This window comes from Dendrobates tinctorius, unplaced genomic scaffold, assembly GCF_039654945.1.
Source record: "Dendrobates tinctorius isolate UK_male_01 unplaced genomic scaffold, ASM3965494v1 ptg000257l, whole genome shotgun sequence".
Classification (NCBI taxonomy): Eukaryota; Metazoa; Chordata; class Amphibia; order Anura; family Dendrobatidae; genus Dendrobates; species Dendrobates tinctorius.
Window position 1 is genome coordinate 7218433 of NW_027361924.1, and position 25741 is coordinate 7244173.

Below are 25741 nucleotides of genomic sequence, written 5' to 3' on the forward strand. Positions count from 1 at the left end.
GCAGACAGTATCACACAGGAGAGGATTAGATACACGGCTCAGCAGTCAGTATCACACAGGAGAGGATTAGATATACGGCTCAGCAGTCAGTATCACACAGGAGAGGATTAGATACACGGCTCAGCAGTCAGTATCACACAGGAGAGGATTAGATACACAGCTCAGCAGACAGTATCACACAGGAGAGGATTAGATACACGGCTCAGCAGTCAGTATCACACAGGAGAGGATTAGATACACGGCTCAGCAGACAGTATCACACAGGAGAGGATTAGATACACGGCTCAGCAGACAGTATCACACAGGAGAGGATTAGATACACGGCTCAGCAGTCAGTATCACACAGGATAGGATTAGATACACGGCTCAGCAGTCAATATCACACAGGAGAGGATTAGATACACGGCTCAGCAGTCAGTATCACACAGGATAGGATTAGATACACGACTCAGCAGACAGTATCACACAGGAGAGGATTAGATACACGGCTCAGCAGTCAGTATCACACAGGAGAGGATTAGATACACGGCTCAGCAGACAGTATCACACAGGAGAGGATTAAGATACACGGCTCAGCAGTCAGTATCACACAGGATAGGATTAGATACACGGCTCAGCGGACAGTATCACACAGGAGAGGATTAGATACACGGCTCAGCAGACAGTATCACACAGGAGAGGATTAGATACACGGCTCAGCAGTCAGTATCACACAGGATAGGATTAGATACACGGCTCAGCAGACAGTATCACACAGGAGAGGATTAGATACACGGCTCAGCAGTCAGTATCACACAGGAGAGGATTAGATACACGGCTCAGCAGTCAGTATCACACAGGAGAGGATTAGATACACGGCTCAGCAGTCAGTATCACACAGGAGAGGATTAGATACACGGCTCAGCAGACAGTATCACACAGGAGAGGATTAGATACACGGCTCAGCAGTCAGTATCACACAGGAGAGGATTAGATACACGGCTCAGCAGACAGTATCACACAGGAGAGGATTAGATACATGGCTCAGCAGTCAGTATCACACAGGAGAGGATTAGATACATGGCTCAGCAGACAGTATCACACAGGAGAGGATTAGATACACGGCTCAGCAGTCAGTATCACACAGGAGAGGATTAGATACACGGCTCAGCAGACAGTATCACACAGGAGAGGATTAGATACACGGCTCCCATCCTCACTGGAGGCTTTTATCGGCCTAATCTTTCCAGCCATATAACAGAGGCCTCCATGCCGACTTCCTGTATCTCGTGTTGCTCTGGAAACTGTGGCGTCACGGAATCTTCCATGTTGGTTTTTGGTTGTTGCCCCTTTCCCGTCCCCGGGTCACAGACGCGATGGGTTTTATGTAATGGAGAGGAGACGGCGCAGGAAGTGCACTGTACTCTGATGAGTATCACACACGAGAGGATTAGATACACAGCAGTACAGCATCACACATAATGTGAGGATTAGATACACAGCAGTACGGTACCACACATGGGAAGTCTGCTGGGTAATAAGCCCCTATCAGCTGTGATGTCGGACAGATTATTGCTCGGCTTCCCAGGAGCTTGGATGGATTCTCCCCTCTAAACTATAAAGTCTTATCTCAGGGCGTGTCGTGCTGTATCGCAGCAGAGCTGTCGTCACGCTGTCGTGCTGTATCGCAGCAGAGCTGTCGTCACGCTGTCGTGCTGTATCGCAGCAGAGCTGTCGTCACGCTGTCGTGCTGTATCGCAGCGGAGCTGTCGTCACGCTGTCGTGCTGTATCGCAGCGGAGCTGTCGTCACGCTGTCGTGCTGTATCGCAGCGGAGCTGTCGTCACGCTGTCGTGCTGTATCGCAGCAGAGCTGTCGTCACGCTGTCGTGCTGTATCGCAGCAGAGCTGTCGTCATGCTGTCGTGCTGTATCGCAGCAGAGCTGTCGTCACGCTGTCGTGCTGTATCGCAGCAGAGCTGTCGTCACGCTGTCATGCTGTATCGCAGCGGAGCTGTCGTCATGCTGTCGTGCTGTATCGCAGCGGAGCTGTCGTCACGCTGTCGTGCTGTATCGCAGCAGAGCTGTCGTCACGCTGTCGTGCTGTATCGCAGCAGAGCTGTCGTCACGCTGTCGTGCTGTATCGCAGCAGAGCTGTCGTCACGCTGTCGTGCTGTATCGCAGCAGAGCTGTCGTCACGCTGTCGTGCTGTATCGCAGCAGAGCTGTCGTCACGCTGTCGTGCTGTATCGCATCAGAGCTGTCGTCACGCTGTCGTGCTGTATCGCAGCAGAGCTGTGTCACGCTGTCGTGCTGTATCGCAGCGGAGCTGTCGTCACGCTGTCGTGCTGTATCGCAGCGGAGCTGTCGTGCTGTATCGCAGCGGAGCTGTCGTCACGCTGTCATGCTGTATCGCAGCGGAGCTGTCGTCATGCTGTCATGCTGTATCGCAGCGGAGCTGTCGTCACGCTGTCGTGCTGTATCGCAGCGGAGCTGTCGTCACGCTGTCGTGCTGTATCGCAGCGGAGCTGTCGTCACGCTGTCGTGCTGTATCGCAGCGGAGCTGTCGTCACGCTGTCATGCTGTATCGCAGCGGAGCTGTCGTCACGCTGTCATGCTGTATCGCAGCGGAGCTGTCGTCACGCTGTCGTGCTGTATCGCAGCGGAGCTGTCGTCACGCTGTCGTGCTGTATCGCAGCGGAGCTGTCGTCACGCTGTCGTGCTGTATCGCAGCGGAGCTGTCGTCACGCTGTCGTGCTGTATCGCAGCGGAGCTGTCGTCACGCTGTCGTGCTGTATCGCAGCGGAGCTGTCGTCACGCTGTCGTGCTGTATCGCAGCAGAGCTGTCGTCACGCTGTCGTGCTGTATCGCAGCAGAGCTGTCGTCACGCTGTCGTGCTGTATCTCAGCGGAGCTGTCGTCACGCTGTCGTGCTGTATCTCAGCGGAGCTGTCGTCACGCTGTCGTGCTGTATCGCAGCGGAGCTGTCGTCACGCTGTCGTGCTGTATCGCAGCAGAACTGTCGTCACACTGGAGTCCGTCAGCAGCGGAGCTGTCGTCATACTGGAGTCCGTCAGCAGCCGAGTGACCGTGTATAAATGATACTTCTTAATTCTGTCCCATTATTTTCCGCTTTTCATGGTCCCTGATGAGTTGCACAAGTGATAAGTGAGAGCCGTGCGCCCGGCGCTGCAGAGCAGGGATGGCGGCATGCCATGATCCTCCCCTTTAACAGAAAATCGCCAAGCTTCGCCATCGTAGGCTTCAAAGTAAAACTCTGTATCTGTGTGAAAATATTTGTTGACAATGTAAGAAAGGTGATATTTACATTGCTCCTGGAAACCATCAGTAACCTGCTGTTGATGGATGTTATTTATGTAGAATTGTGAATACAGCGAGTCTGTCAGTGAGCTGCTGTTAATGGATCTTATTTGGAAATTAATTGTAAAAAGGGGTAACAATAATTCTGTAATATAAAGGGTTTTGTTGAAGACTTGAAAAACATGGTCGCTTTCTTAAAAACAGCTCCATGCCTGTCCATTGGTTGCACTACCTGGAAACTGTAAACAAGTTGCTGTTAATGGATCTCTTTAGAAATTAGGTAAAAATTGGGTAAAAAATAAGTTTTGTTCAAGATTCGAAAAAAAAAAAATCATAGCTGCCTTCCTCCAAAAAAAAACAGTGCAACATCTGCCTATTGGTTGAGGTTCATGGAAACTGTTAACAAGTTGCTGTTAATGGATCTTATTTAGAAATTAATTACTTATAAAGAGGGATAACACTACATAATGTAATAAAGTGTTTTGAACAACATTTTAGAACAAACAAACAAACATGGCATGGTTGCTTCTTCCATAAACAGCACCTGAAAACTGTTAACAAGTTGCAGTTGATAGATCTTTTTTTATTTGAAATGATTGTGAAATGGGGGTGACAATAAGTTTATAATGTAAAAGGGTATGTACATCATTAGGAACATATGGCTGCCTTCTTCCAAGAACAGGGTCCGCTGCTTGTGTTATCTGGAAACTGTTAACAAGTTGCTGTTGACGGATCTATGTTTTTTAGAAATCGTGTAAAGTGGCGTGAGAGGAGGATTATAATGTCCTGGGGGGGCACAAGGTCCTTGAATGGTGATGTCCATTGGCCAATGAGCCCTTTTGCCATGACGTCGCTGTAGCTGATGGCCGCAGGTTGCAGACTGCCACTTTCAGCCGCACTCCGCATTGTCAGAGCCGAGATGACAGGAAAACCCCTCAGGAAGTCTCCCCTTGAAGCAGGTCACCGTCTGCATCCTGTCACAAAAGTCGACCCCGGTGTGACTGCCCTGGGTCCTGGTACGGACTGGGGCTGAAGTTCAGCCCTGGCATTTGAAATCACACAGGCCCGTGCTGTCCCTGTCCCCAAGCACCAGATGGGATTTGCCAGAATTGCCAGATGGCCAGTCCAGGCCTGCCTGGGCCCATTGTGCATGGCGTCCATAATAATACACAATACAGGCTGCCATAAACAGCACCCATTTTTACACCGGGTTCCTTTAAGAGATTCTCAAATATGTTCTGTAAAAGATCCGAAGTATGGAGGGAAGGTCTGGAGGGCGCTCTGGGCGAGGAGATGGTGTCGCTATAGCAACAGAGGGGCGACGGACGCTTTCTCCAGCGCTAATTGTGTGAGCCGCGGTTTTTTTAATGACAGAACCCGCTGCTGCCATGCCCCCTTACTGGGAGGGAAGGAGGGTCCTTGGCATGGGGTGAGCGGGTCACTATTAACGCAGGCATGACGTGACGGGGTGACGTGGGCACGGGGCTGATTAACCCTGCGCGTGGACTACGGCTGTGACTTTCCTGCAGGGGTTAATTACTTTCATCACTTTACAGCCATTCTTCTGGGCTTCTTGCTGTCCTGGTAACTGAACGGTTAATCAAATCCTCACGGAATAAACTATTAACCATCCGTCTCCCTGGACAAGACTAAAATAGATGACCACAGCAGTGACGCGGCCGTACTGTGCCTTTAAGAGCAGTATATAAGTACAGTCTATATGGCAGTAATATGGTATATACAGTAAGTACAGTCTATATGGCAGTAATGCGGTATATAAGTACAGCCTATATGGCAGTAATGTGGTATATAAGTACAGTCTATATGGCAGTAATGCGGTATATAACTACAGTCTATATGGCAGTAATGCGGTATATAAGTATAGTCTATATGGCAGTAATGCGGTATATAAGTATAGTCTATATGGCAGTAATGCGGTATATAAGTACAGTCTATATGGCAGTAATGCGGTATATAAGTACAGTCTATATGGCGGTAATGCTGTATGTAAGTACAGTCTATATGGCAGTAATGCGGTATATAAGTACAGTCTATATGACAGTAATGTGGTATATAAGTACAGTCTATATGGCAGTAATGCGGTATATAAGTACAGTCTATATGGCAGTAATGCGGTATATAAGTACAGTCTATATAGCAGTAATGCGGTATATAAGTACAGTCTATATGGCAGTAATGCGGTATATAACTACAGTCTATATGGCAGTAATGCGGTATATAACTACAGTCTATATGGCAGTAATGCGGTATATAAGTATAGTCTATATGGCAGTAATGCGTTATATAAGTACAGTCTATATGGCAGTAATGCGGTATATAAGTATAGTCTATATGGCAGTAATGCGGTATATAAGTATAGTCTATATGGCAGTAATGCGGTATATAAGTACAGTCTATATGGCAGTAATGCGGTATATAAGTACAGTCTATATGGCAGTAATGCGGTATATAAGTACAGTCTATATGGCAGTAATGCGGTATATAAGTACAGTCTATATGGCAGTAATGCGGTATATAAGTACAGTCTATATGGCAGTAATGCGGCTTATAAGTACAGTCTATATGGCAGTAATGCGGTATATAAGTATAGTATATATGGCAGTAATGCGGTATATAAGTACAGTCTATATGGCAGTAATGTGGTATATAAGTACAGTCTATATGGCAGTAATGCGGTATATAAGTACAGTCTATATGGCAGTAATGCGATATATAAGTATAGTCTATATGGCAGTAATGCGGTATATAAGTACAGTCTATATGGCAGTAATGCGGCATATAAGTACAGTCTATATGGCAGTAATGTGGTATATAAGTATAGTATATATGGCAGTAATGCGGTATATAAGTACAGTCTATATGGCAGTAATGTGGTATATAAGTACAGTCTATATGGCAGTAATGCGGTATATAAGTACAGTCTATATGGCAGTAATGCGATATATAAGTATAGTCTATATGGCAGTAATGCGGTATATAAGTATAGTCTATATGGCAGTAATGCGGTATATAAGTACAGTCTATATGGCAGTAATGCAGTATATAAGTATAGTCTATATGGCAGTAATGCGGTATATAAGTACAGTCTATATGGCAGTAATGCGATATATAAGTACAGTCTATATGGCAGTAATGCGGTATATAAGTACAGTCTGTATGGCAGTAATGCGGTATATAAGTACAGTCTATATGGCAGTAATGCGGTATATAAGTATAGTCTCTATGGCAGTAATGCGGTATATAAGTACAGTCTATATGGCAGTAATGCGGTATATAACTACAGTCTATATGGCAGTAATGCGGTATATAAGTACAGTCTATATGGCAGTAATGCGGTATATAAGTACAGTCTATATGGCAGTAATGCGGTATATAAGTACAGTCTATATGGCAGTAATGCGGTATATAAGTACAGTCTATATTGCAGTAATGCGGTATATAAGTATAGTCTATATGGCAGTAATGCGGTATATAAGTATAGTCTATATGGCAGTAATGCGGTATATAAGTATAGTCTATATGGCAGTAATGCGGTATATAAGTATAGTCTATATGGCAGTAATGCGGTATATAAGTATAGTCTATATGGCAGTAATGCGGTATATAAGTACAGTCTATATGGCAGTAATGCGGTATATAAGTACAGTCTATATGGCAGTAATGCGGTATATAAGTATAGTCTATATGGCAGTAATGCGGTATATAAGTACAGTCTATATGGCAGTAATGCGGTATATAAGTATAGTCTATATGGCAGTAATGCGGTATATAAGTATAGTCTATATGGCAGTAATGCGGTATATAAGTATAGTCTATATGGCAGTAATGCGGTATATAAGTACAGTCTATATGGCAGTAATGCGGTATATAAGTACAGTCTATATGGCAGTAATGCGGTATACAAGTACAGTCTATATGGCAGTAATGCGGTATACAAGTACAGTCTATATGGCAGTAATGCGGTATACAAGTACAGTCTATATGGCAGTAATGCGGTATACAAGTACAGTCTATATGGCAGTAATGCGGTATACAAGTACAGTCTATATGGCAGTAATGCGGTATACAAGTACAGTCTATATGGCAGTAATGCGATATATAAGTATAGTCTATATGGCAGTAATGCGGTATATAAGTATAGTCTATATGGCAGTAATGCGGTATATAAGTATAGTCTATATGGCAGTAATGCGGTATATAAGTACAGTCTATATGGCAGTAATGCGGTATATAAGTACAGTCTATATGGCAGTAATGCGGTATATAAGTACAGTCTATGTGGCAGTAATGCGATATATAAGTATAGTCTATGTGGCAGTAATGCGGTATATAAGTATAGTCTATGTGGCAGTAATGCGGTATATAAGTACAGTCTATATGGCAGTAATGCGGTATATAAGTACAGTCTATATGGCAGTAATGCGGTATATAAGTATAGTCTATATGGCAGTAATGCGGTATATAAGTATAGTCTATATGGCAGTAATGCGGTATATAAGTATAGTCTATATGGCAGTAATGCGGTATATAAGTACAGTCTATATGGCAGTAATGCTGTATATAAGTACAGTCTATATGGCAGTAATGCTGTATATAAGTACAGTCTATATGGCAGTAATGCGGTATATAAGTACAGTCTATATGGCAGTAATGCTGTATATAAGTACAGTCTATATGGCAGTAATGCTGTATATAAGTACAGTCTATATGGCAGTGATGCGGTATATAAGTACAGTCTATATGGCGGTAATGAAGTATATAAGTACAGTCTATATGGCGGTAATGCGGTATATAAGTATAGTCTATATGGCAGTAATGCGGTATATAAGTATAGTCTATATGGCAGTAATGCGGTATATAAGTACAGTCTATATGGCAGTAATGCGGTATATACTGTAAGTACAGTCTATATGGCAGTAATGCGGTATATAAGTACAGTCTATATGGCAGTAATGCGGTATATAAGTATAGTCTATATGGCAGTAATGCGGTATATAAGTATAGTCTATATGGCAGTAATGCGGTATATAAGTACAGTCTATATGGCAGTAATGCTGTATATAAGTACAGTCTATATGGCAGTAATGCTGTATATAAGTTCAGTCTATATGGCAGTGATGCGGTATATAAGTACAGTCTATATGGCGGTAATGAAGTATATAAGTACAGTCTATATGGCGGTAATGCGGTATATAAGTATAGTCTATATGGCAGTAATGCGGTATATAAGTATAGTCTACACTCACTGGCCACTTTATTAGGTACACCTGTCCAACTGTGTGTTAAGACTTAATTTCTAATCAGCCAATCACATGGCGGCAACTCAGTGCATTTAGGCATGTAGACATGGTCAAGACAATCTCCTGCAGTTCAAACCGAGCATCAGTATGGGGAAGAAAGGTGATTTGAGTGCCTTTGAACGTGGCAAGATTGTTGGTGCCAGAAGGGCTGGTCTGAGTATTTCAGAAACTGCTGATCTACTGGGATTTTCACGCACAACCATCTCTAGGGTTTACAGAGAATGGTCCGAAAAAGAAAAAAAATCCAGTGAGCGGCAGTTCTGTGGCCGGAAATGCCTTGTTGATGCCAGAGGTCAGAGGAGAATGGGCATACTGGTTGGAGCTGATAGAAAGGCAACAGTGACTCAAATTGCCACCCGTTACAACCAAGGTAGGCAGAAGAGCATCTCTGAACGCACAGTGCGTCGAACTTTGAGGCAGATGGGCTACAGCAGCAGAAGACCACACTGGGTACCACTCCTCTCAGCTAAGAACAGGCATCTGATGGCTACTTTCAGCAGGATAATGCGCCATGTCATAAAGCTCGAATCATCTCAGATTGGTTTCTTGAACATGACAATGAGTTTACTGTACTCAAATGGCCTCCTCAGTCACCAGATCTCAATCCAATAGAGCATCTTTGGGATGTGGTGGAACGGGAGATTCGCATCAGGGATGTGCAGCCGACAAATCTGCGCCAACTGTGTGATGCCATCATGTCAATATGGTCCAAAATCTCTGAGGAATGCTTCCAGCACCTTGTTGAATCTCTGCCACGAAGAATTGAGGCAGTTCTGAAGGCAAAAGGGGGTCCAACCCGTTACTAGCATGGTGTACCTAATAAAGTGGCCAGTGAGTGTATATGGCAGTAATGCGGTATATAAGTACAGTCTATATGACAGTAATGTGGTATATAAGTACAGTCTATATGGCAGTAATGCGGTATATAAGTACAGTCTATATGGCAGTAATGCGGTATATAAGTACAGTCTATGTGGCAGTAATGCGATATATAAGTACAGTCTATATGGCAGTAATGCGGTATATAAGTACAGTCTATATGGCAGTAATGCGGTATATAAGTATAGTCTATATGGCAGTAATGCGGTATATAAGTACAGTCTATATGGCAGTAATGCGGTATATAAGTACAGTCTATATGGCAGTAATGCGGTATATAAGTATAGTCTATATGGCAGTAATGCGGTATATAAGTACAGTCTATATGGCAGTAATGCGGTATATAAGTACAGTCTATATGGCAGTAATGCTGTATATAAGTACAGTCTATATGGCAGTAATGCGGTATATAAGTATAGTCTATATGGCAGTAATGTGGTATATAAGTACAGTCTATATGGCAGTAATGCGGTATATAAGTACAGTCTATATGGCAGTAATGCGGTATATAAGTATAGTCTATATGGCAGTAATGCGATATATAAGTACAGTCTATATGGCAGTAATGCGGTATATAAGTATAGTCTATATGGCAGTAATGCGATATATAAGTACAGTCTATAAGGCAGTAATGTGGTATATAAGTATAGTATATATGGCAGTAATGCGGTATATAAGTACAGTCTATATGGCAGTAATGCTGTATATAAGTATAGTCTATATGGCAGTAATGCGGTATATAAGTACAGTCTATAAGGCAGTAATGTGGTATATAAGTACAGTCTATATGGCAGTAATGCGGTATATAAGTACAGTCTATATGGCGGTAATGCGGTATATAAGTACAGTCTATATGGCAGTAATGCGGTATATAAGTACAGTCTATATGGCGGTAATGCGGTATATAAGTACAGTCTATATGGCAGTAATGCGGTATATAAGTACAGTCTATATGGCGGTAATGCGGTATATAAGTACAGTCTATATGGCGGTAATGAAGCTTATAAGTACAGTCTATAATGCAGTAATGTGGTATATAAGTACAGTCTATATGGCAGTAATGCGGTATATAAGTACAGTCTATATGGCGGTAATGCGGTATATAAGTACAGTCTATATGGCGGTAATGCGGTATATAAGTACAGTCTATGTGGCAGTAATGCGATATATACAGTGGGGAAAAAAAGTATTTAGTCAGTCAGCAATAGTGCAAGTTCCACCACTTAAAAAGATGAGAGGCGTCTGTAATTTACATCATAGGTAGACCTCAACTATGGGAGACAAACTGAGAAAAAAAAATCCAGAAAATCACATTGTCTGTTTTTTTTTCATTTTATTTGCATATTATGGTGGAAAATAAGTATTTGGTCAGAAACAAAATTTCATCTCAATACTTTGTGATATATCCTTTGTTGGCAATGACAGAGGTCAAACGTTTTCTGTAAGTCTTCACAAGGTTGCCACACACTGTTGTTGGTATGTTGGCCCATTCCTCCATGCAGATCTCCTCTAGAGCAGTGATGTTTTTGGCTTTTCGCTTGGCAACACGGACTTTCAACTCCCTCCAAAGGTTTTCTATAGGGTTGAGATCTGGAGACTGGCTAGGCCACTCCAGGACCTTGAAATGCTTCTTACGAAGCCACGCCTTCGTTGCCCTGGCGGTGTGCTTTGGATCATTGTCATGTTGAAAGACCCAGCCACGTTTCATCTTCAATGCCCTTGCTGATGGAAGGAGGTTTGCACTCAAAATCTCACAATACATGGCCCCATTCATTCTTTCATGTACCCGGATCAGTCGTCCTGGCCCCTTTGCAGTGAAACAGCCCCAAAGCATGATGTTTCCACCACAATGCTTTACAGTAGGTATGGTGTTTGATGGATGCAACTCAGTATTCTTTTTCCTCCAAACACGACAAGTTGTGTTTCTACCAAACAGTTCCAGTTTGGTTTCATCAGACCATAGGACATTCTCCCAAAACTCCTCTGGATCATCCAAATGCTCTCTAGCAAACTTCAGACGGGCCCGGACATGTACAGGCTTAAGCATTGGGACACGTCTGGCACTGCAGGATCTGAGTCCATGGTGGCGTAGTGTGTTACTTATGGTAGGCCTTGTTACATTGGTCCCAGCTCTCTGCAGTTCATTCACTAGGTCCCCCCGCGTGGTTCTGGGATTTTTGTTCACCGTTCTTGTGATCATTCTGACCCCACGGGGTGGGATTTTGCGTGGAGCACCAGATCGAGGGAGATTATCAGTGGTCTTGTATGTCTTCCATTTTCTAATTATTGCTCCCACAGTTGATTTCTTCACTCCAAGCTGGTTGGCTATTGCAGATTCAGTCTTCCCAGCCTGGTGCAGGGATACAATTTTGTTTCTGGTGTCCTTTGACAGCTCTTTGGTCTTCACCATAGTGGAGTTTGGAGTCAGACTGTTTGAGGGTGTGCACAGATGTCTTTTTAGACTGATAACAAGTTTAAACAGGTGCCATTACTACAGGTAATGAGTGGAGGAAAGAGGAGACTCTTAAAGAAGAAGTTACAGGTCTGTGAGAGCCAGAAATCTTGATTGCTTGTTTCTGACCAAATACTTATTTTCCACCATAATATGCAAATAAAATGAAAAAAAACCAGACAATGTGATTTTCTGGATTTTTTTTTCTCAGTTTGTCTCCCATAGTTGAGGTCTACCTATGATGTAAATTACAGACGCCTCTCATCTTTTTAAGTGGTGGAACTTGCACTATTGCTGACTGACTAAATACTTTTTTTCCCCACTGTAAGTACAGTCTATATGGCGGTAATGAAGTTTATAAGTACAGTCTATATGGCAGTAATGCGGTATATAAGTACAGTCTATATGGCGGTAATGAAGTTTATAAGTACAGTCTATATGGCAGTAATGCGGTATATAAGTACAGTCTATATGGCGGTAATGAAGTTTATAAGTACAGTCTATATGGCAGTAATGCGGTATATAAGTACAGTCTATATGGCGGTAATGCAGATGACATCTCTTAGACTCCGTGATTTTACACTTCTTGGTGCACTCAGTGGCCGTTATATTCTTGAGATTGTAGATAATTGGAACCAATGGTGCTTTATAAATAAATAATAATAATTATCAGGTAGATGAACCGATAATCTGTGACGTTTTAACCCTCTCTGTCCCTCTTCCTCTTACAGTACAGGATTGGACAGCTGTACACCATAAGTAAGCACAGCCACCAGGAGAGCGACAGAGGCGAGGGCGTGGAGGTGATGGAGAACCGGGCACATCATGACCCTGTCTACGGTGATGGACAGTACACAGAGAAGCGGGTGCACCTGTCCAGGTGAGGGGCGTCCAGACTCTTATCTCCCGCGTTGTTATAGCAGAGCATTGCTCAGGCTGCCGTATGGCAAAGTATATTTCAATGCATGTAGGGGGAGAAGTTATCTACTTCCTGTCACATCAATATCCCAGCATTCATAGCAATGTGGGTGGAGGCTATGGATGGGCTATGTGACCCAAGTATGTGAGAACCAATATGGCTGACAGGAAATGTTTGTCAGCTACTTCCTGTGCTGAGCCCACAGCAGGCGGCTTGTGAGCCGTACAAATATTGTCGTATTGTCGCGCCGTCAGACGTTGTAATTATGGGAGAGCTGTAACGTCGCAGCGAGGCCACCATCTGAGAAGATGTAATTACTGCCATAACTCCAGAGCTCGGGGTGAAGGCTCCTTGGCAGACGCCTGGCTCCGCCGAGGATCGTTCAGGCCTAGTCTCCAGCTGGTGACGGAAACGGTCCTGTAGTGACACAAGTCATCCGGGGGGGTATGGAGATGACTCACGATGAGTCCAGAGCCTCCCAATAAAGTGTCATGTCAGGATGGAGCAGATGGGCGCCTAATGCCAGGAGTCGCAGGGGACGGTGCCAGCCGGGGGGCTGCTGTTATACTCTGTGCTGCTGTGAGCCTTCGTTCACCACATCATATCGCTGTCATCCTCACGTGAGCGGACAGGTCGCTGCCCCCCTAAATACCGATACGTCGCCCTCCTGAAATACTCTGTGCCCCTGTGGGATCCTATTCTATCTAGCACTGGTCTAATCCTGTCGCCATGGCTCTGCTCCTGTCACACACGGCCCCTGACTAACGTCATCCATCATCGCGCGACAGGACGCAGCTTCTGCAGCGCTCCTGAAATACTCTGTGCCGCTGCGATCATGCTCCCCACCACCGCACACACAGTAGTCTCTGCAGGTTTCCTGTGGATTGTGAGCGGCGTGGATGCCGTGTCTCACTGGCATCTCAGATGGGACCCAGCGTAATGGTGTTCAGCACCTTGGACAGAGGACAGAAACCGCAGTCCCCTCCTGCAATTATCAGGAGGACCTGGAGCCCCCTAACAGGGCGCAAGTATAGTGGGTGTAGGGGGTGCAGTGGTACCCTGCTCCTGAAACCCAAAGGGGTCCGAAAAGTCCCTTTCGCCAATATGAGACCAATAGCATTAAAGATCCGTGGTATCCGGGGGTCCTGGAGATTTTACATTGGGGCCCACGAACTTTAGGTTCGGCCTCTAATATAAGGGTTAATGGCCCTTTAAGGAACGGAGAACGTTATATGCAGCCAAACTATACCGCAATTTGTGTTTCCATAGCAACGACATATTCTGCGAGGGGTTAAACTTGGCGTTTTACCGTCTCCTATACCCACCTACAAAATATCACGATTCCCACGCCCCCATCACGATGCGAGCGGAGCAGGTACAGAAGGAGTATATGTATACCTGAGCCAACGCGGGCGTACCTGAGATAAAGATGGCGGCCAGGGCGTGCGGTGCGTGGGGAATATATATATATATATATATATATATATATATATATATATACTGTATATATATAAATAATCTGGGGGTAATGAGCCAATCTGTGGTGCCTGTCCCTTTAAATGGACTTTTCGCAGGCGAGAAGCCCATAAAGTTGCTTTTATCAGGGTTTTTTGCTCTGCAGAAGTGAATTTTTAATGGGCTGGAAATAGCCGCAGTTATTATAATACGGGGACGCGGGGGGACGAGTGGCGCGGCCTCAACGCTCCTGGGGGGCTCAGCCACTGGATGTACGATTGATATCCAGGTAGAAGTATCACACCCGCGATCCACCCAGGGAATTGTCACAGGAGGGAGGTGAAGTGTGGGGGAGGGGCGCTGACAGCATCGGACCACTATTTATAGCATCCGCCATCTCGCACGGATTCTATTTATAGAAACACTAAGTGGGTCCCTGATGACAGGCCGCATCTTATTGCCGGCCCCCTCCCTCCGCTGCCTCATTCACAACCTTCATCGGGGTCCTAATGAATAAGGAGGGGTGGGATTTTATTGCCTGACATTGATTTTTCTCTAGGGCGTCCGGATCATGGTGAAAATAGATGATGATCAATTCTCGCCGTCCCCATTGGTGGCGCGGAGGGAGGGGGTCCGCTCTCAAGATTAATTACATTTGATCTGCATGAATGTAATCAATGGATGGCGGTAATGGGGAGCGTGCGGGAAGTCGCCCACTGCACTTTAAATGACCAGCTTCATTTTATGTGCCCCTCCACACCCCCAGCCACCCTCGTTTTGCCCCTTCATCCAGAAGAGGATTTTGGTGACCCGGTCCGACACTGATCTTAGGGAGAGGCCGGACTCTCAGATAAGGGTCTTCCCCAAACTGTTCCCACAAATGTTGAAGATACAATTGTCCACAATGTCTCATACTGGGGCTGAGGCCGCCCCCTGATAACAGCCCCTAGTATTATCCTCCTCCACCATCTGTACTGGGGGCACAATGTAGTCAGGGGTTAACGTCCTCCTGGAATCACCAATCCCAGACTACTCCATCAGACGCAGATGGAGAAGTGTGATCCGTCACTGCACAGGACACGTCTCCTCCGGAGACCACTGGTGGCGGCTTTACACCACTCCATCCGACGCTCCACATTGTGCTTGGTGATGTACGGCATGCCGCTCTGCTGCCCCATAACTGACTCTGCAGTTATGGGGTCAGCAGAGCACAGGTGCCCTCTGCTCATCAGCACTCGGACCCCCACTCTGTAATGTTACAGGGTCTCCACTTTGTGGCTGAGTTGCTGCTGTTCCTTCCACTTCTCAGTAATATCACTCACAGGTGATGGGGAAAGATTCATTAGGGAGAAATGTCATGGACCAACTTATTACCCCGGTGGTTCCTATTACAGGACCACGCTGGTATCAGTGAGCGCTGCACCACCGGCCACTCTGTCACATGTTATTAAAGGCAGTCTGCATGGCGGGGGGCCGGAGGATATACAGCAGAGGCGGGGGGGCCGGAGGATATACAGCAGAGGCTTGGGGGCCGGAGGATATACAGCAGAGGCTTGGGGGCCGGAGGATATACAGCAGAGGCGGGGGGGCCAGAGGATATGCAGCAGAGGCGGGGGGGCCGGAGGATATACAGCAGAGGCGGGGGGGCCGGAGGATATACAGCAGAGGCGGGGGGCCGGAGGATATACAGCAGAGGCGGGGGGCCGGAGGGTATACAGCAGAGGCTTGGGGGGCCGGAGGATATACAGCAGAGGCTTGGGGGCCGGAGGATATACAGCAGAGGCTGGGGGGCCAGAGGATATACAGCAGAGGCTGGGGGGCCAGAGGATATACAGCAGAGGCTGGGGGGCCAGAGGATATACAGCAGAGGCTGGGGGGCCAGAGGATATACAGCAGAGGCTGGGGGGCCAGAGGATATACAGCAGAGGCTGGGGGGCCAGAGGATATACAGCAGAGGCTGGGGGGCCAGAGGATATACAGCAGAGGCGGGGGGGCCGGAGGATATACAGCCGAGGCGGGGGGGCCGGAGGATATACAGCCGAGGCGGGGGGGCCGGAGGATATACAGCAGAGGCGGGGGGGCCGGAGGATATACAGCAGAGGCTTGGGGGCCGGAGGATATACAGCAGAAGCTTGGGGGCCGGAGGATATACAGCAGAGGCGGGGGGCCGGAGGGTATACAGCAGAGGCTTGGGGGCCGGAGGATATACAGCAGAGGCGGGGGGGGGGGCGGAGGATATACAGCAGAGGCGGGGTGGCCGGAGGATATACAGCAGAGGTGGGGGGGGATCAGAGGTTAAAGACTGGGGGGTGAGGAGCCGTAGATTATTCACCGGGGGTGGAGGGGCCGGATGTTATACACTGGGGGTGAGGGGCCGGATGTTATACATCGGGGGATGGGGGGGTCAGATGTTATACACAGGGAGCGGAGGGGCCAGATGTTGTACTCCGGGCAGAGAAGGGTAGCTCTAGTGCATAGGTACGGTCACTCTTGGGCAATGGATCTTGATGGGGGTGTAAAGATTCCTCTGCCTCATAAGACACCACAGCTTCATTTTAGGCTTCTGCCCCATTGTGTCCAATGTTGTGTGACATTCCCCTGTCACATAAGGACTGCCAGGTTAAGTCACTCTTTTTTTCTTGATTCTTTCAGTTTCTCCCTAGCAACACTCTACACCTAGTCACAGCCATTACCACTATTCGGTTGCTAAGGACTTTTTAACGACCAATCAGATTTCAGCTCTCATATTTCAGAAGCACTTTGGTAAATGAAAGCAGAGACCTGATTGGTTATCTTGTTCTCCCCCTTGCACCGATTGTGGTGTTGTCTTCATCGTGTTCACTTCTTTCTTGCAGCAAGTTACCTAGCTGGGCACGAGCCGTTGTTCCTCGGATGTTCTACGTGTGTGAAAAAGCCTGGAACTACTACCCCTACACGGTGACAGGTACCTCCACCATCACACTGCATTGGGAACCAATCAGAACTCGGTTTTCATTTCTAAACTGTCATTGGAAACCTGAAACCTGCTTTCTGATTGGCTGCTACAGATAACATGGCCACTCTTCTCTTCAAAGCCAGTTTTTAAGTTATCAGCAGCCATTTTTTGTATGTTCTCTGGGGACATGTATCGGTGGTCTCTGGGGGGGGGGTATTAAACAGAATATCGTAATAAAAAATAGTAGTTACCTATAGCAACCAATAGCTGAGCAGTTGCCATGGGCAACACATGAGCCTGCATGCATCATATATGATAACCACCTAACGTTTGTTTTTTTACATATATTTTTCTCTACAATCAACGAACCGTATTAACCCTTCGTCATCCCGCTCGCCAACAGAGTATACGGTAAGCGTGTGGTGGACCTGAGCTCCCAGCATGCATTGCTGTCTGGTAATTGGGAAAGCACAGGAGTTTGTCCTTGCAGCTTCGGATGTGACTGGAGGACGTTTTAACTCTCTGTTCTCTTTCCCTTTTCCAGTGCTCGTTCCTTCCGAAATTCTCCATCCACATCGAGACCAGATATTCCGATGACTGCGGCGATAACGACAGTGTACGTGGCGTTGGGACGACCCCCCAGACAATTTTCTTATCCCCCCCACAAGTACTGATCCGGGAATCATCAACTTCATTTTTTTTGTTCTTTTCAGATCTTTAACGCAGACGTAGTGGGCGAGGACCACGAGGTGACGCACCTGGACGTCGCGTACGATGACATCCCGGAGCGATATTACAAGAGCACCGAGGTGAAGCAAACATGCTGGGAGTAGTAGTGTTCATACAGTTCCTTAAAGGGACAGGGAGCACTACACTTGTGCTTGGGGATAAGTTACATTTTCCATGTTCTTTAAATGCAATCTTAAACATTGAATTTAGTGCCTCCTGGTGGCCCTCTGTGGTATTACAGATTTTTTGGGGGGTGGGGGTTGTGGTCTGTCCACCCTTTGTTCCCCTTTGTAACCAGTCGATGATACAGCGCCATCGATTGTACAATGTGTTGCATTGGGTATGAGCGGCTATACGCGCCCCCTTCTCCGATGCAGCCCCCTGTGCCAGACGCAGCGCTCCCTGCATAATGTGACTGCTCAGAGCTAATCTCGCCCAGATCTCCTCCGTCTTCCACAGCAGAATGTTCTTCTCTTCTGCTTCCATATGTTTCCAAAGAACATTGACGGGAGCCAGGGAACACGACCAAGATGTACCCGAACTGCGCGGAGCAAAGCGAGACTCCCCCTCTATACAACACGAATATATATTGTCTCCTGTATATAATCCCCTATGTACGACTTCCCCGTATATATAATGCCCTCTGTACAACGCCCCCGTATATATATTCCCCCTCTGTACAACGCCCCCGTATATATATTCCCCCTCTGTACAACGCCCCCGTATATATATTCCCCCACTGTACGACTCCCCGTATATATAATCCGCTCTGTACAACTCCCCCGTATATATAATCCCCCTCTGTACGACGCCCCGTATATATAATCCCCTCTGTACGACTCCCCGTATATATAATCCGCTCTGTACAACTCCCCCGTATATATAATCCCCCTCTGTACGACGCCCCGTATACATAATTCCTTCTAAACGACTCCCCCGTATATATAATGCCCTCTGTACGACTCCCCCGTATATATATTCCCCCACTGTACGACTCCCCGTATATATAATCCGCTCTGTACAACTCCCCCATATATATAATCCCCTCTGTACGATGCCCCCGTATATATAATCCCCTCTGTAAGACGCCTGTATATATAATCCTCTCCATACAACTCCCCAGTATATATAAACCCCTCTATACGACACCCCCATATATTTAATCCCCTCTGTACGACTCTCCCGTATATAATCCCCTCTATACGACTTTCCCGTATATATAATCCCCTCTATACGACACCCCCATATATATACTCCCCTCTGTACAACACCCCATATATATACTCCCCTCTGTACGAAACCCCTGTATATATAATCCTCTCTATACAACTCCTCCGTATATATAGTCCCCTCTGTACAACTCCCCGTATATATACGGTAATCCCCTCTGTATGACTCCCCGTATATATAATCCCCTCTATACGACTCCCCCGTATATATAATCCCCTCTATATGACTCCATATATATATATATATACACTAGCTGAAGTGCCCGGCGCTGCCCGGGCATAGTACGACTCCCCGTATATATAATCCCCTCTGTACAACACACCCATATCTATAATCCCCTCTGTACGACGCCCCCGTATATATAATCCCCTCTGTATGACTCCCCGGTATATATAATCCCCTCTGTATGACTCCCCGGTATATATAATGCCCTCTGTACGACTCCCCCATATATATAATCCCCTCTGTACGACTCCCCCATATTTATAATCCCCTCTGTACGACTCCCCCGTATATATAATCCCCTCTGTACGACTCCCCATATATATAATCCCCTCTGTACGACTCCCCCGTATATATAATCCCCTCTGTACAACACACCCATATATACAGTATAATCCCCTCTGTACGACTCCCCATATATATAATCCCCTCTGTACGACTCCCCCGTATATATAATCCCCTCTGTACGACTCCCCCGTATATATAATCCCCTCTGTACAACACACCCATATATACAGTATAATCCCCTCTGTACGACTCCCCCGTATATATAATCCCCTCTGTACGACGCCCCAGTATATATAATCTCCTTTATTAGAAGCCTACTTTACAGCTTCAGGACCCCGGTGCAGAATCTCCAGCAGTGCCGCCATCTGTGTCAGTGCCGCAGTCCTGTATACTTACCCCCACTGTATACAGCAGTTCTTGTATACATCCCGATGGCACCCTGACCCCCGTCATCTCCTCTATTGTAGGATCTCAGGCATTTCGTCTCCGGTAGGACGGGGCGCGGGCCTCTGAAGGAGGGATGGAGGTGTCACGCGCAGCCCATTATGTGCTCCTACAAACTCGTCAATGTCAAGTTCGAGGTGTGGGGGCTCCAGACACGAGTGGAGCAGTTTGTGCACAAGGTGCGTGATGGCGAGAAACGTGACCCAGGCGTGTGACGTGAGGAGGAGCCGGAAGAGGGCACGACGGTGTATACACACAGCTCTGGCAGAAATGAAGAGACCGCTGCACAATGTTCAGTTTGTCGGATTGTTCTCTTTATATTTTTGAGTAAAATGTAAATTGCTCTTTTATTCTATAAACTCCTGACAATGTGTCTCCGAATTTCCAAACACTAGATTTTGCATTTATTTTCAGAAAATGAGAAATGGTCAAAAGAACAAAAAAAAACAGTGCTTGTAGCCCTCAAATAAAACAAGTTCATAATCATTTAGAGACAACAATACTAATGTTTTACCTCAGGAAGAGTTCAGAAATCAGTATTCTGTGGAATCCCCATGATTGTTAATCCCAGCTTTCCTGCGTCCTGGCTGCTTTCCACCAGTCTCTCACACGGCTTTTGGGTGTCCTTATGCCACTCCTGGTACACACATGTCAGCAGTTCTTCTTTGGTTGACGGCTTGTGACTATCCATCATCCTCTTCATTACATTCTAGAGGTTTTCCGTGGGGTTCAGGTCTGGAGATTGGGCGGCCATGACAGGGATTGGATGTGGTGCTCCTTCATCCACACATTGAGTGACCTGGCTGTGTGGCATGGCGCATTGTCCTCAGAGTTGGGGAACATTGCCTGAGCAGAAGGAATCAGCTGTTTTTCCAGGATAACCTTGTATGCGGCTTGATTCATACGTCCTTCACAAAGATTAACCTGCCCAATTCCAGCCTTGCTGAAGCATCCCCAGATCATCACCGATCCTCCACCAAATTTCACAGTGGGTACAAGACACTGCGGCTTGTACGCCTCTCCAGGTCTCCGTCTAACCGTTAGGGTGTGTGCACACGCTGCGGATTCTGCTGTGGTTCTGCAACGGATTTGGCCGCTGCGGATTCTGCAGTTTTTGCTGCGGTGTACAGTACCATTATTCCCTATGGGAATAAAAAACCACAGTGCAGACGGTACAGATTTTTCCGATTGAGATGTCAATTCTTTCTGCGGATTCCTATCTCCACCATTGTGGAGATGGTGAAACCGCAGGGCCAAACCGCAGGATAATCCGCAGATAAACCGCAGGTCTTTTGACCTGCGGATTTACCTGCGGATTTTACAAAATCCGCTCTGCCAAATCCGCACCCCATTCCGCAGCGTGTGCACGTAGCCTTAGACGACCAGGTGTTGGGCAAAGCTGAAAATTGGACTCATCAGAGAAGATTACCTTACTCCAGTCCTCTATGGTCCAATCCTTATGGTCTTTGGCAAACTTCAGCCTGGCTCTACTTTGCTTCTCATTGATGAAAAGCTTTTCTCTAGCTTTACATGACTTGAGCCCTGCCTCTAGGAGCCTGATACGAACTGTTTTTGCCATGCAATTCACCCCAGCTGCCATTTGCCATTCCTTTTGTAGGTCACTTGATGTCATCCTGCGGTTACTGAGTGACATTCGAATAAGATGACGGTCATCCCGGTCAGTGGAGAGTCGTTTTCGCCCTCTGCCGGTCTGTAGCTTTGTTGTCCCCAATGTCTGTTTGACCTTGTTGTAATGGACTGCCATCTTAGAAATTTTAAGGATGGAGGCAACATGACGCTCACTGTATCCCTCTGCTAGTAAAGCCAAAATTGCGCCCTTCTTTTCCTCACTCTAGACTTTACTTTTCAACTCCTTTGACATGGTTAAAAGTTAAATAAGATTTGTTTCAGGTGATCACCTAATCAGAAGCACATTAAGTAGAATGAGGTGTACTCTGGTTGGAATTCAACTGACACTGGAATGAAAAGGCTGTCAGACATGGAGAGAAGCGGATTTTATACAACTGTGCAGTGGTCTCTTAATTTTTGCCAGAGCTGTATATATACACTGCCTACACAAGGGCAGTATTATAGTAGTTATAGTAATGTACATAGGGGGCAGTATTATAGTCGTTATATTCTTCTACATAGGAGGCAGTATTATAGTAGTTATATTCTTGTACATAGGGGGCAGTATTATAGTAGTTATATTCTTGTACATAGGAGCAGTATTATAGTAGTTATATTCTTGTACATAGGGGCAGTATTATAGTAGTTATATTCTTGTACATAGGGGCCAGTATTATGTTCTCTCTTCCTCTCTTGCTGATTTTGATTTCCCTTCTCTCTCGTCAGGTGATTCGGGATCTGCTGATTGTGGGCCATCGTCAGGCCTTCGCCTGGGTGGACGAGTGGTATGGTAGGTGATCTTTTTCTTCTCTTGTCAGTTTTGTTTGTCTATCGCTATTGCGTCATCTCTGATATTGTCTAGTAGTCAGCGACCACTTTCTCCCGTCCTCAGTGGTTATTTAGGGGGCGCGAGTAATGGCAGCCGATCAGAGGATAACTTCTTGAAATTACGTTAATAAATGTGAGATGGAATCTGATCGGCTCCTGCTATTCCCGTTTCTTATATTCTGATTTTCAGACTCTTTTACACGACCGTCGCACCTATAATTCGGTAGCTGTCCTAGGATGACGTGGTGTCGGTCGCTCAAGGTTAAATCTTCCGCTCAGAGCCGATCTGGTTACCATCTTCTGTAATATTGTTCAGAGGCGATGATGCGACTGTAATCTCTTGGGACCAGTCTGTTAATATGTGAACCGCGGTGCTTATTTTTGTAACGCAATTCCCATTCCCTCCGGGCGACAGCTGAACAATGCCCACTAAAATCTGTATGAGAACGATACGTGGAGAGCTCGGCCTCATCTAACATAACCTAATATAAGGATGCAGATCACACGAGCGGCGCAGTATTAACAGCTAAATGCAATCCTGGCACCGCTGTGACAGCCGAGATATGGTGAAATGGACTCCTGGGGTAACTTTAGGATGGAGCACAAAGATTCACGGGGCACTAGTCCAGTGGCCACATCTGTAGTCTATGGTTGCCGAACCTTTGATCTGCCGACGTCCCTGGTGCCTCTTCTGATGTTGGGACGGGTTTAGTAACCAGGAGTTTTGCAGGTCCTGTTTTCCCTGACTACCGACGGGGTTGGGGTCTTTTTGTTTCCTATTAACCCTCCCTAAAATAATTGTTTCCTAGGAATGACTATGGCGGAAGTTCGGGAATATGAGAAGGAGACCCAGGCGGCCACAAACGAGAAAATAGGCCCAGTGGCCCCGACCATCACAATCACTCCAGAGAGCCATTGTCCAGCCATTCGCAGCGCCCCAGCCACGCCGATCACTGGCGATCCTCCAGAATTCCTCACCTTGCCCAAGGATAGACCACGCAAGACCTCGGCGCCAGATACCCTCACCCTTCCCGAACTCAGAGAGCGAGCCAACGGACCATCCAGCAACCACCTGTCCCCGCCGAGCACCGACAGCTGAAACCAACGCATCGTAGCCATTGCTGCTCCCCCACCATAGGGATCACCCAGTCCCTAGACATGGAAAAATCCAGAAAAATGATTTTTTCCAGATATCTGAAGAAGACAACCCTGTAAGATGGAGAGAACGTAACAGAGGACCTTCCAGGTGTCGGCTTCTCCAAACCTTTTTGTGATGGGAGCATTAAACCTTAATGAAGTATCTCGTCTGAGTCTAGAGTCAGAAGACGGAATGTGACAAGCGCCATGATGCGTCCTGTCAGTCTTGTATAGATTTTTACTCTGCCCCATCAGGACACGGCAGCCGGTCCCAGCCTACCACCCCTGCTCCTCATACTGCTCGCTCTGACGTTGGACTGGCGATGTGTATAAATCATCATTGAATCGATTGGCTCCCGCAGTAGGACCACCACCGAGTAGAGGACCCACGGTTCTACCCACCACGGGGCATTCATCAGCTCCGCCATAGATTTCCCTCCAACAATCATTGATCCGCTCCTTGTCATTATTTTTGTGCAGTGGTGATAAAATCTAGAACTGATCTATGATTGAGCGACATTATTTTAGCTTTTATTTATTTACTTTTTTAAATTTCGTCCAAAGAATGCGACCATAGTATCTGAAGGTCGGCATGCCGCCATTGTTCTTATTGATGACTTATGAGTTATCGATTTTGGGATAAAGTTTGTAAATTACAAAACTGCTCATTAGGGCCCCATCTGATGACCACGCCACCTCCCGGGAAGGGGACGGGTCGCCCTTTGCTGCATCTTCCTGGGGGCGGTTTTCCACTCATGTAAATAAAACCTAATTATTACGTAATGAAACGTCTGGGCCTTTTTAATAGACTCCGCGTTGCAATTCTTTACCGGTATCAAGGGCTCTGACGTCCGAAGCGGAGCTGAACCCAAAGCAGCTCGTTCACCTGGATCCAGCCTCACAGGTCGGTCACCAGCAAGAAAGAAGGAATCTGCATGATTTCCAACTCGCAGAAGTGATATGTGTCATTAACACAGCATCCATGTCAGCCAGCGGGCGGCGATGGCTGCCGGCGATACGCATGTCAGACGCTTCCTCACAAACAAGGGATCCGACCCGGAGTCATCATCGAAATGACACCAAGCCTCGAGGAAAACCCACAGGAAAATCCTTCACACTCAAAAACATAATTGTGACATCTGTTTTTAACCAAAATGATTATTTAAGTTCTACAGTATATCTATAAATATATCATCATATATATTATAGATCACTACTATATACTGACCCTATGTACAAAAATATAACTACTATAATACTACTATGTACAAGAATATAACTACTATAATACTGCTCCTATGTGCAAGAATATAACTACTATAATACTGCCCCTATGTACAAGAATATAACTACTATACTGCCCCCTATGTACAAGAATATAACTACTATAATACTTTCCCTATGTACAAGAATATAATTACTATAATACTGCCCCCTATGTACAAGAATATAACTACTATAATACTGCCCCTATGTACAAGAATATAACTACTATAATACTGCTCCTATGTACAAGAATATAACTACTATAATACTGCCCCTATATACAAGAATATAACTACTATAATACTGCCCCCTATGTACAAGAATATAACTACTATAATACTGCCCCCTATGTACAAGAATATAACTACTATAATACTGCCCCCTATGTACAAGAATATAACTACTATAATACTGCCCCCTATGTACAAGAATATAACTACTATAATACTGCTCCTATGTACAAGAATATAACTACTATAATACTGCCCCTATATACAAGAATATAACTACTATAATACTGCCCCCTATGTACAAGAATATAGCTACTATAATACTGCCCCCTATGTACAAGAATATAGCTACTATAATACTGCCCCTATGTACAAGAATATAACTACTATAATACTCTCCAGTTTGCCTACAGGCCAGGCATTGGTGTGGATGATGCCATTATCCACCTTCTAGATAGGACTCTCTCTCACCTGGAGAAACC

At 45.9% G+C, this 25741-nt stretch overlaps 1 protein-coding gene across 1 annotated transcript in view; it reads left to right on the forward strand.

Annotated features, from left to right (window-relative positions):
- LOC141069186 (cytoplasmic phosphatidylinositol transfer protein 1-like) overlaps positions 1-24551 on the forward strand; it is a 42334-nt gene extending 17783 nt beyond the window's left edge. Inside the window, exons 3-10 of the mRNA XM_073558596.1 lie at positions 12679-12827; positions 17177-17265; positions 17660-17667; positions 17801-17872; positions 17970-18065; positions 20193-20348; positions 22525-22588; positions 23436-24551. Coding sequence (XP_073414697.1) covers positions 12679-12827; positions 17177-17265; positions 17660-17667; positions 17801-17872; positions 17970-18065; positions 20193-20348; positions 22525-22588; positions 23436-23725 — 924 coding nt within the window. The 3' untranslated portion in view covers positions 23726-24551. The remainder of the gene's footprint in view (positions 1-12678; positions 12828-17176; positions 17266-17659; positions 17668-17800; positions 17873-17969; positions 18066-20192; positions 20349-22524; positions 22589-23435) is intronic.
- The last annotated feature ends 1190 nt before the right edge of the window (positions 24552-25741 follow it).